The following is a 12,019-nucleotide window of genomic DNA, read 5'->3' as shown; positions in this document are numbered from 1 at the left end:
CTTCTTAAATGTATTACTTCAGTGTCATGCCATTCATTTCCATCTCCTTCCAATGTAGTCAGTTCTTTAGTTAGAAGAATTTTACCAGTTAAGTTTAAAAAAGTCTCTTCTTTCCATGTCTAAGTTGGCTAAATACATGGACCCTTGTTCAATCTGAGTTGGAAGATACATGAGATATACACTTAAATCTTTATGTGTACCTTACAGTATTAACTGCAGAGATAATATTGTATAGCAAATCTCTAGAACAAATTTATCTTGCATAATTGAGATCTTATGCCTAATAATCAGCAAACCCTCATCTCCTCCTGGCTCCAGTCACTAGCAAGTACCACTCCATTTTCTGATTCTATGTGTTTGACTACATCAGATACCTCAGGTAAATGGACTCTTGTAAAGGTTGGAGTATTTATACCATAAAAACTGGAAAATGCTACAACCAGAATTTGTCTCACCTCAGAGCTAGTTGGTAAATATTTAGTGGCACATCACTGGCATAGTCATTGACCAGATGGGGACTGAGAGAATAATTCTGTTGTGTGGTTTAGCTCCAGGGTTCTCTCCAATGGATGAGGACACAAAGCTAGTATCTGAGATGGCATACTAGCTTGACTTTTTATTCTCTTTTGCTTCCCTAACTCCCACATAGGCTTCTCCTGGGAGCAGATCCTCTACAAATTCTGTGCACCCAGACACCTGTTCTCAGGGTATGCTTCCAGGGAACTTAGATTTAAGATACCTATGAGTCATTAAGTAAGGGATTGTGAACATAAGCCTCAAAGAATACATGTTCAAAATTACAAACAACTATAAGTCATGGGAATTTTGGGTCTTGATGAGATGAAACTGCAAAAGATAAATCTGAAACGGCAATGATATACTCTTTGTGTATGCATACATAAGAGAAAGAAGTTGATGGAAAAAGATGAAGAAGCCTCAACAAATTGGGCAATCCAACTTATCATGCTTCTCAAACTATGCTTTGATATGCATAGGTAAATGTACTTGAGATTTGGGGAGAAAAAAGCAACTTTATGTTAAAACATTAAATTATAATGTAATACATTATGGAGAACATGAAAAAATTGACATAAATTATAAAAAATAAAATAAGAACCATAAAAGAAATGTCATGGTCATGGAAAAAGGAGGTAAGTAGGTGGAAACAGGAGATAGCCAGAATTTGCCTTGGGTGTTAAAAGAATGGAAGTAGACAAGTTTGAGAAGTAGTGCTTTTGGAAGGTACTTGTACTAGAAAGACCTAGAATAAATGTAAATTATAACTAAAATATTATTTTAGTATGAACAATATTATAAAAAATTCTCTTTTCTTGGGCCCTATTAAAACAAGAGTATTGTGGGTACATCTGTTCAAATAATACCCAGAAATCCGGTTCACTAAGAATAAGTATTAAATGTCATTGTTTATCTTAGTTAATGTAAGGTTGTGAAATGCCTAATATTGGTGTCAGTGCTAACCATTAATCATAGTTGTCAACCATGACAGAAAGACAACAGGAGCCCACTCCTTGGGATATTTGTTTTTAAATCATTTCTTATTTTGTTTCTGGTAGGAGAGTAACATAATTGCACACTTAAACTTTTTACAACTTTGGTAGATGTCAAAGGAGAATTAAAAATATATATTGGTTGTGTGATTCCATTTTATATAGAAATAGGGAATTTCAGTTAAATAAATGATTCATATTTTAGAAGTTTGCAGTCAATGTGGTACATGCACACACACATACGAGATAATAAAAATTCTTATTCCCTCAGCTTGGTGCTAAATAATAATATTCCCAGGAAAACTCAGATACCATTAATACAACTCCCAATATAATTTTATTTATGAAATGAATTAAATATTCACACTCTCTAATGAGATCAGACTTCCCTGGGTATACGTTTTAACCACAGCATAAGTGGATGAATGAATATTTTTATATCCCTTAATACTGAGAGTATATTAGTTAAGTTTTTTGAATAGTTTTTTATTATCTAAGACTCATGAGGAATAGTATTTATAATTATTACCAGACACAAACAAAGCTTCTAGAATAAGTCCTCAGTAAACAGGATTGGCATATTAAAGGATCAGTGTTTGATATGGTTGTTTTCAAATAGTAGGAAGGATGATAATCTTTGGAGAAATTTTTATTGTCTAATTAAACAGTTCCTGAGAAGAATAATGTCAGATGAACTCATTAGCTGAACATTTTGATAAACCATGTCCTTCTAAATGTCCCATGACCGGAAGAGGAGCTGTGTGATTCTGATTTAATGCAATAACAATGGTAACCAATTCTAGCTCTTTTTTTTAATCATAGTCCATCAAAGGAACACAAAGAAGTTCAAATTAAAATAAGTAAAATAAGAAAAGAACATGCTCCTTTCCAACTGTTATAAAACCTTTTCCTATCTTAAAGCAAAGTTCACTCAGTAATTATCTTATTTATGAAAGTAAAAGCAGAAGGATGTTTCTCTTATTAAATAAATGGCTTTATGCTTTGGATGTGGAAGGCATCACAAAACAAGTCAAAAAAGAAAGCATGTTGAATGTCATCAACTCATTTTCTCCCACCCACTGTTTTAAATTGTTTTCTTGGTTCCAATGTATACTACACTTACATAAGTTGTTTATGAAGAACCAAATTAATAGTCTTTGCGATTGTTTTCATTGGAATTTGGAGAGCTGACAAATGAATTAGTAGAAAATGGCAATTCTACATGAATTAGCTTTTAAGTCTCCCTAAGAGGCTGATGCAGAACTTAATAAGAGACTTATTAGAAGAAGTAGGACAACTTAATTCAGATTGATTATAGACTTTGGTGAAGACAGCTGGGGTTCAAATGAAACTGAAAAGGAACTTATATGCACTTCAAAGTATGCTAAACAGATGTCTGAAACAATTACTCCACTCTGCCTTTTCAGAAGTTTCAAAGGCAGAATGGGAATAGCATAGAAGGTTCTATTTGCCTAAGTCGAGGTAGGGGCTTTTAAAACACACACAGCTATCTAAAATCAGATGCTTTGGGTAAAGAAAGTGGTTTGACATTGCTGTCCTAAGTAATTTGCTTTTAGCTTTATAAACAAAGCAGGAAATGAGAGGAAATAAATGGAAACTAACTAATAAGCTCTCCTAGCAACACTAACTTACAATTAATTTCATATTGAACAAAAAATTTGGTTAGGATTTTAAAGAGGAGTAATTCCTACTTTAGTTTTTAAGCTCTATTAAAGCCAACAAGGACCATTCTATTAAGAGATAAATACTATGCTTTTAAAGTATATAGTGAGACTTTACTAGAATATGCCTTTTTACAGATGTATTCCCAGATATTAAAGGCCAGACCATATGCTTTTAAACAACACAACTGCATGCTTTGAAAACTAGAAAAAACCCTGCGTCCTCTGTATGATAGGCAGTAAGGCCATATATAACTCAGATTTATGAGGGATTACATCTTTTTGATTTGTTTGTTTTTTCCCATCAAAGGCCTAATTCACATAACATTTCTACTAGAACAAGAACAAGGACAACAAAAGACTCCATTCAGCAAAAGATCTGCAGTTTATAACAATGAGCATAATATTAATTTTTCTTATTCCTACTCTAGGCAGTACACTTCATTGTAAAGATACCATTCCTTTATTTAGAGTCGAGAGTTTATATATTTTGAATCTTTTTAGGGTTGCCCTGTTTGTGGTGGTTTTGCTTATCCATGTATCCTCTAGCTCAGTAAAAAAAGTAAGATAAATTTTCTTTATAATATTCACATATAAGAAGGATTTCAGGTGGGCTCATATGAATGAGAAATGTAACAGAATTAATAAAATATGAAAATAAAAATTTAGAAATGGGGTTAAGAAGAGAAAAGCAGTAAGGGATGACAGAGTTGCCAAAGTGAAGATGAAATTCTAATACATTACATCATAGTTCACCTTATCTGTCCAGAGGAAACAGATTTGGTTTTCTCAATGTCAAATTCTGAGATAGTATTTCTTTGACAAATTTCTCAAATAAACCAAGCCACAGGGACTCAGTATGGTAGGCCCAAAAAGATGCATTTACTAGTTTCCTTCTTAAAATTTTTGATGTGAATATTGACCATAAATAACAATAGCATGGTGGCTTCATCATAGTCCTTGGTTGACCGCACACATTATCAAATTAAACTTAATTAGAATGTCAAAAAGGTCTAATCAAAATATTTCACTAAAAGAACTTCATAGGGAAACTCACAGAATTTCTCCCCTTGACTTTTTGCAGTAAGAACTGTATGTTAAAAGTGATAAAAAATACAAAATGCCTAATTAAAAGATGTGACAAATTTGCATATTTCAATATGAAAGCCTGGTAGAGTTTAACTATGGTGTGTGAAAAACTGTGTCTAATGTCACGGCTGGAGGTTTAGCTTAGTGTTAGAGCATAAGTTTAACATGCTTGAAGCTGTGGGTGAGTGAATGAATGAATTAATAAATAAACAAAATCATCAAGTAAAACAAGGGTCGTGAAACATCCCTGGCTCAAGAATGATGTACCACTTTCTGTGTGGAAAAACAACAGTCAATTAGAACATGAAAAAGAACAATAACCTACAAACTTTTTTTACATTGGTATTGTTGATAAGGACAAAAATATCAGTTGCAAAAGTTATTCTACTTTGTTAGTGCCAACAACTTGGGAGTTTGAGGCAGGAGGATCACTTGGCCCAGGAGTATAAGGCCAGTCTGGGCAACATAACAAGGCCCTGTTTCTAAAAAACAAAGGCTGGGAGTGTAGTTTAGTGGTAGAGCACATCGTGCTTAGCCTGTCCAAGGCCCTGCATTCAATCCCCTGCACCAAAACAAAAACAAAAGAAAGAAAGAAAGAAAGAAAGAAAGAAAGAGGCATTTTTTTTATATTGTATAGATATGCAGAGCACCTCGTGATTCAGAGTTCATTCTTGTTACAAGGAAAGCAGAATATTTGTATAGTCAAATAAACATTGATGTTATTGCCAGTAAAGTGAGGAATCATAATTCTATCCTTAAAATATTTGATAAGCAATATAAATTATGAATTTCAAAATAGGCATTTAAATTTAAAATTTTATTCTAGTGGTTATTCCTATGGAAGCTATATTTGGAAGGCTGAGATTCTCCTAGTGAGCTAAACATTCAATAATAATATTATGTTTCTTTCTCTTGATTTATCATATTTACTGCTCTGAAGATGATCAGCCAGCAATAATGTATTTTCAGAGTCTAGGGACTTTGTTGTTATTTTATATATTGTCCAAATCCAAAAGGCACATTTGTTAATGAAATGATATAACGCTAAATCCCACAGAAACAGATATTCTGTATTCGCTTGAATAACAATTTTTTAAACACAGATGTTCAGAATGGAGAGAGGTATTATGACAGAGTCACTTGGGGTGATGAACTGATATTTTCTTCTGGCTTGCTGCCTAGCTATCAGTTGGGAGTTCCCTACAGCATGAGGCCTCCAAGGGCTTAAACAGCTAAATATAAAAAGAAATGGGAATAGTAGTTTAAAGCATGCTTCTACTTTTTTCTTGAAATAAATTTTAATTAATAAGTTTAAGTTGGTGGTGTAAACTACCACTTACAAAACTTCAGAGATTAATTCCTGGTATTAATAAGATGCAATACAGAAAAATATTTTATTTCCACTGCAAAATTGAAGAGCTACTAAAGGGAAATAAATATATATGAATTCATGTAATCCATATATTTAAAACATGCATAAATGCTTATACAATACTGGTTTAGAAATGGAAACAGTCATATTTATTATCACCAGTACATAAATATTTACATAAGTACTGTGATTTAAGATCTATTTCTGAGAAAGATATATGTGTTGGTACATATAGGCTCTTTTTGAAAGGTATAGTAAATATTTAAATGTATTGTCATTATTGGGATTAGAATGAGAGTCTTACCAATTAGGGTATGTGAAATGTAGTTTGTCTTAAGATCAAGAACAGATAAGATAGGGAAATAAATACTACAAAAAGTATTGCATGAAGTTCAATTAATATTTGAACTTTTTCACTTTTGGTTATTTGATTATTAATCATGCTGTCTATATTCTCCATTTATACTCTGTATCTTATACATGTTCCTGATATAATAGAAATGGCTAAAAAAGAATCCCTTTTGCCTGCTATAGAGCCTATATACTCAACAGCTGGATTGATAAATATTAACTAATTTAGTTTCTTTAGGATATTTTCCCAAACTTATTTCTCATTTTTGGGAAGACTTTAAAAATTAGCTCCTATATTTTTGTATAAAAGTACTATATTTAATGCTGAACAAATACAAGGTAATATATCTTAAAACATTATCTTAATTTTCAGGCAGATAGTGACCTTAACTATTGCTTTAAATGTTAGACATGGGGTCATATTTATAGTAGCACAACTCACAATAGCCAAGTTACAGAACCAGTCCAGGTGCCCATGAACAGATGAATGGATAAAGAAAATGTGGTGTATATACACAAAGGAGTTTTGCTCAGCTTATAAAGATGAAAAAAATTATATCATTTGCAGGAAAATGAATGGAATCAGAGAACATGTTATGTTAAGTAAAATAAGCCAGACTCAAAGTCAAGGGTTATATATTTTCTTTCATATGTGGACTTTAGAGAGAAAAAAAGAAAAAGTATGTGGGCAATCTCATGAAAGTAGAAGGGAGACCATTGCAGTAGAGCAAGGGCGCCAGGGGAGGGAAGAAGGAAGTTACTAGGAAATGAAATCAATCAAATTATTTTATGTGCATGTATAAATATGTTGCAATGAACCCCACTATTAAAAATTTTAGATGTGGGATTATAGAATGTTGGGGTATGGGGATGTTAGAAGTAACCAAATGTTTAAGCTTTTCTTTTCAAATCTTCACCTACTATTTTAATGAAGTCATTAATTCAATATTAGACTATAGGCTTCATAAGAGCACAGACCAAGACTGCTTCTTTTACAACTACATGTCAAACACACTGTATAGTGACATGAAAACTGTTCTTAAATGAGTGAATGAAGATATCAAATGAGATTTCTCATATGTTCCTGGCACCAGGAAGTTAAAGATGTATGCTATGATCCTTCCTTTTAGGAACCTTATTTTCTTTGGGAGAAAAAAATATAAGATGCTGTAATATTTGTGAAATATAAGTGTGACAATTTAAGCATGTTTGATGATCTACAAAAGCACCAAATTAAGAGCAGTTTCTTCTGGTTAGTGGAAGTTGGCAGGTGTAGACATTCATGGAAGACTAGAAAGACAGGCAACATCTACATTGGACCTTGAGGGTTGAGTAAGAGTTACCTAGGCAGATAAGGTGGGGTCATCTACACAGAGAATGGGGGCAGTTTTGAAAAAAGACGAGATGTTTGATTAAAAGGGATGGTGGTGTGGGCAGAGTGTATTAAATGGCTTGGAGGATAGGAGGTTCAATTGAGAAATGAAGCCAAAGCCAGGAGGAAAAGGGACACTTACCCTCTTTATGTCTGGACTTCATTCTCTAGGCAGGCACTCTCATGCAAAGAGTATGGATTGGACTTGAAAAAAGACTGGATAATTTAGAAATACCAGTAAAGAAACTGTTCACTCACTTACCAGTTATTAAAAATGCAATATTTCTAATATGACAGTTGCATGGAAGAATGTGATTTAAACATGCATTCTGTTATCATGTAAGTAAAAAGATACTGGGGATTAGAACAAGGCATTTGATGAAAAAAGGAGAGGAAGTAGAAGAGATACTTTGAGGTACAACAAGAAATTGCATGCAGGCAGTGAAAATGTACAAGAGGTTAAGGATGAACCTGGAGTTTCTACACTGGAAAATTTGCTAGATTATGATTCATTAGCTAAAATAGGAAACACAGGAGAAAGGCAGGTAGAAGGGAGTAGCAATTGGGGAATGGAAAAACAGGAGAACAAATGAACTTGGTTTTAGACTAGTTAAATATGTGATACTAATTAATATGGGTTAGGAGATCAGAAGAAAGATTCAGACTAGAGATTTAGATTTGTCACTATCCATTCTATTTCAAACTGGGAACGTTTAAACAATTAAAAAAACACAAAAAAATCAAAAAATCATTGGACTAAGGTTAGAATCTTGGTACATCAATATTTAAAGGTAGGTTGAAGTTACGAATTTAGGAAAATAAAGGAAGGAAAAGAATGTGGACTGAATAGTGCCAAGAAAGCAAAAAAGAAAAGAACTTCCATGCAGGTCACAGTGGCACATGCCTGTAATCCCAGAGGCTTGGAAGGCTGAGGCAGGAGGGATTTCAAGGTCAAAGTCAGGCCCTAAAGCAACTTAGTGTGATGCTGTCTCTAAAAAAATATAAAGAAGGGCGGGGAACATGGCTCAGTGGTTAAGTCCCCTTAGGTTTAATCCCCAGTACAGAAAAAAAAAAAAAAAAAAAAGAACTTCTATGAAGAGGCTGTTAACAAATATGCCATGCCAAGTACATGAGAAAATTTGACTTCTTTTGAATTCGATTCTAGAAGGACGTTTTATGGTTTGAAATTAGATAAGTAAACAAAATGCTTCATGCTCCTGATTTCAAAATGATTCTTATAAATATACATTATTTCCTTACAAATACATTTACTATCTTTGTGCCAGAGTGAATTTACCTTTGAATAGTAGTATTCCACATATGTATTTTTTTCCTCATGTCCACGGTGGGCTGGGGTAACTAGCAATTGAATTACATACACTGCCTTCCAAGGGTAGGGTGGCATTGAAGGTTTAATTTCATAGTATCATACATTACCCACTTCATATAACCTGGTTAGCAAAAAGACCAAATCCTGGACTCCTGGATCTTGACTAGTGCTCATTTTTTTCTATTCTGATACTAAGTAACACAAAGAACACACACACACAACACATACATCACACTACTTTAGTACAGTTACATTAATTTCCTAATGGCAAAATCAAAATTACTGTTTGGCCCTGTAACTTTTTAATATTTCACTTTATATCACTGAAGATAGATGATTACATTGCCATCTTTTCTGGGAGAAAGTACTATGTAATAGAATGGTGAAAGATGGATCATTTCCATTGCTTAAGAGCTCTATTTTTAACTTTGTGGGATGAAAACACTGCACTCAAGTTTACATTAGAACCTTTTCTGGGTCTCTCAAAGGACTCTGGAGCAAAGTAGGAGCTGGTACCTTGACTTTTTCGAGGTGATCTTGGAGAGAGTCAATGAGGAGATCGCCCACGGGCTGCCAGGATCCCTTGATCACCTCGGCTTGGCGCAACTTGAGATCCAACTCATCTGTAGCTTCCTGAAGTTCCTGCAGTCTTTCAAGGGCCTCATCTATTTTCCTCTGCCAATCAGCAGAGTGCAGGTTCAATTTTTCCCACTCAGTGTTGACCTCCTCAGCCTGCTTTCGTAGGAGCCGAGTGACATTCTGGGCTCTCTCCTCAGGAGGCAGCTCTAAATTGGCAATGCAACAAGGTTTTAGACCACATTCATTTTTTTTTAAACAAAACATTGTTGAAAAGGTCAGACTGGAAGAAAAAAAAGAGAGTACAGTTTAACAAGAGGCCAACCTACTGATTAATGGCTATTTTACACTTTGGCATAAGTTTTGATAGAGTCCAGAAACATCTAAAGTCTGTCTTCCTCAGTGAATCTGTTCTATCTTATATCAATCAGATAATCCAGATTCTTTTAAGCTAGTGAGGGGAAAAATCTTAGGATGCATACCACAAGCTCTAATTTTCTTCAGTCAGGCTCTTAAATTGAAAATTGGCTTGTAGTGTTTGAAACAACAGAATTCATTCTCACAGATAAACTCTTTTGTTTATTATTTTCTAACTGTTCCAATAATGGATTGCTAATCCCTGTTAATGTTTATTTATGGGTTCACAAACAGATTTATGCATGGTGGTTTATGATTCCTTATTCTTTTTCAACATCTATGTTTAATTTGAATTGATTCTGTTTAACTGGAAAATACAAGAGTTATCCAGACCCTGGCAGCAAGAATGGATGGGCCACTCTGTCACCACTGATCCTTCTATCAATATGTTATTACAGTTCCACATTCAATTACCTCTAGGCTCCTGGTAGAGTTTCTCTAGTCCTTCCAAAGGCTGCTCTGTCAGAAATATTCGTACAGTCTCAAGAGTGCTCATGATTACAGGTTCTTTAGTTTTCAATTCCCTCTTGAAGGCCTGTGAAATGAGATGAAAAGAAATGCTTATTTGGCTTGTGGCATTCTTCTCAAAATTAATCCTGGGTGCTCAGAACTTGTTTATGAAACTCCCAGGTCAATTTCTATCTTCTTTATTTGTAAACTGATAGTCATAAAGCAACAAAGAAGGTTATGGGTCTTCCTGTTAATGAGGAAACCAATGTGTTTGTTAAACTATTCTGGGAAGAAGGGAGAGCTTTCAAGATAGTTGATGCCCTCTTATTAAGATAAGAGCACTTGGTTTACATAACCTAACTGTCAAACTTAAAATCTAGAGCTAAAGTTGCAAGGTATTTATTGCAAAATGCAAATATGGCTAATGAGGATTTAAACACACCCAAAATAATAGACATTCAGAGCAGAATGGGAAGCTGGAATACCATTTGGAGGTACTAGGGCTTTACTGAAGTATACAATGAATCCAATTGATAATGACCAGTTAATTCTGTCAAAATGTCTGACAGTGACTAAAATAGTGTACTGGAAGTAAGCTAAGTGAAACTGTCAGTACTTTCAAAATATACCCATTGCATTATTCATTGTGACTGCTCTGAGAAGTAGAAATGTTCTGAGCTATTGTGGATGTAGTAATTGTGAGAAGAAGCTTCTATAAATGAATAGACTTAAGTGTCTTGAGGTCATGTAGGCTAATTATTGATTTTAATAAAAATCTATAATTTTTCTTGATACAGGGGATTAAGAGAAAAAAGTAAATGCATAGTTTCTGCCCTCAAGTAGTTACTAAAACAAAAAAGAAAACTATGTGGCTGAAGGTGTAGCTCAGTGGTGGAGTGCTTATGTAGTATGCAAAGGCCCTAGATTTAGTCCCCAGCATGGACCTCCCCCAAACAAACAAGCAAACCCCAAACAGCAACAACAACAAAACACAGAAACCTAACATACTAGAAGCAGAGTGAAAATTCTAAGTGCATATATAATCTAGTACTAAGAGGATAGTGTTGCATACTGTGAGACTAGATTAAACTAACAAATACTCTAAAACCATTAAAGAAAATTATCCAGATTCTGTATCTCAGAAGTGAAGGTGTTAATAGAGTATTAAGTATTGCATAAATGGTAATGTATCTATGTAAAAAAAAAAAAACAGCAATAATTGCCCTGACCTAGGGCTTCAATATGCATATATTTGTTTTTTCAAACCTGCCTTATTTTTAGCAATGTTTACTACTGAATTTGAGCCCTGTTCTGTCTGTAGGGAAAAAACTCAGTAGCATACTCCTTTAAACTTCAGATATACCATTATGATAAATGTTTATCAATACAATCTTCATGATGCCCATCATTCAAAAGGATCCTGAGTCTCATACTTTGCAAAATGATTCATCTTCCATAGTTATTTACAATTCAATTGAGAGAGGCAAGGTATTTGAACCAAAATAATGGAGTTGCACAAAGTGGAATATTAGGATTCAGCCTGTGTATAGGAAGTAATTTCTGTGTTGTGGGATATTCTTGTGTCCTTGAAATCCTACTGGTTAGGTGGATTATTTACTCTGCTTGCATAGAAGGCTGATTCTATCTCTAATATTTCACTTGTGACGGGCATGTGTTTGTTTATGCATCCATATGTGTGTGTGTGTGTATATATATATATATATATACTTCTTGTGTTCCTGTATTTTTTTACATGTTTAATTTTCCCAACTTCAATAAAATCATCATTTTGCCTAGCTTTTTCAGCTGGACTTGACAGGAGGCAACTGATACTGCTATTGTGAACTATAAAATCAAAATGGCTATCTTTGT

General features: G+C 34.0%; 1 protein-coding gene across 6 annotated transcripts in view; it reads right to left on the bottom strand.

Moving 5' to 3' along the window:
* The window catches only part of DMD (dystrophin), a 2,089,750-nt gene that overhangs the window by 343,518 nt on the left and 1,734,213 nt on the right, over positions 1-12,019 (bottom strand). For all 6 annotated transcript variants that reach the window (XM_079122792.1, XM_079122788.1, XM_079122791.1 and 3 more), the window contains 2 exons: positions 10,112-10,232; positions 9,221-9,489 (listed from right to left, as the gene is read on the bottom strand). In XM_079122792.1, the coding sequence (XP_078978918.1) occupies positions 9,221-9,489; positions 10,112-10,232 (390 nt within the window). The remainder of the gene's footprint in view (positions 1-9,220; positions 9,490-10,111; positions 10,233-12,019) is intronic.

This window comes from Sciurus vulgaris, assembly GCF_902686455.1.
Source record: "Sciurus vulgaris genome assembly, chromosome: X".
Lineage (NCBI taxonomy): Eukaryota > Metazoa > Chordata > Mammalia > Rodentia > Sciuridae > Sciurus > Sciurus vulgaris.
This window is presented reverse-complemented; position numbering and strand designations above follow the sequence as displayed.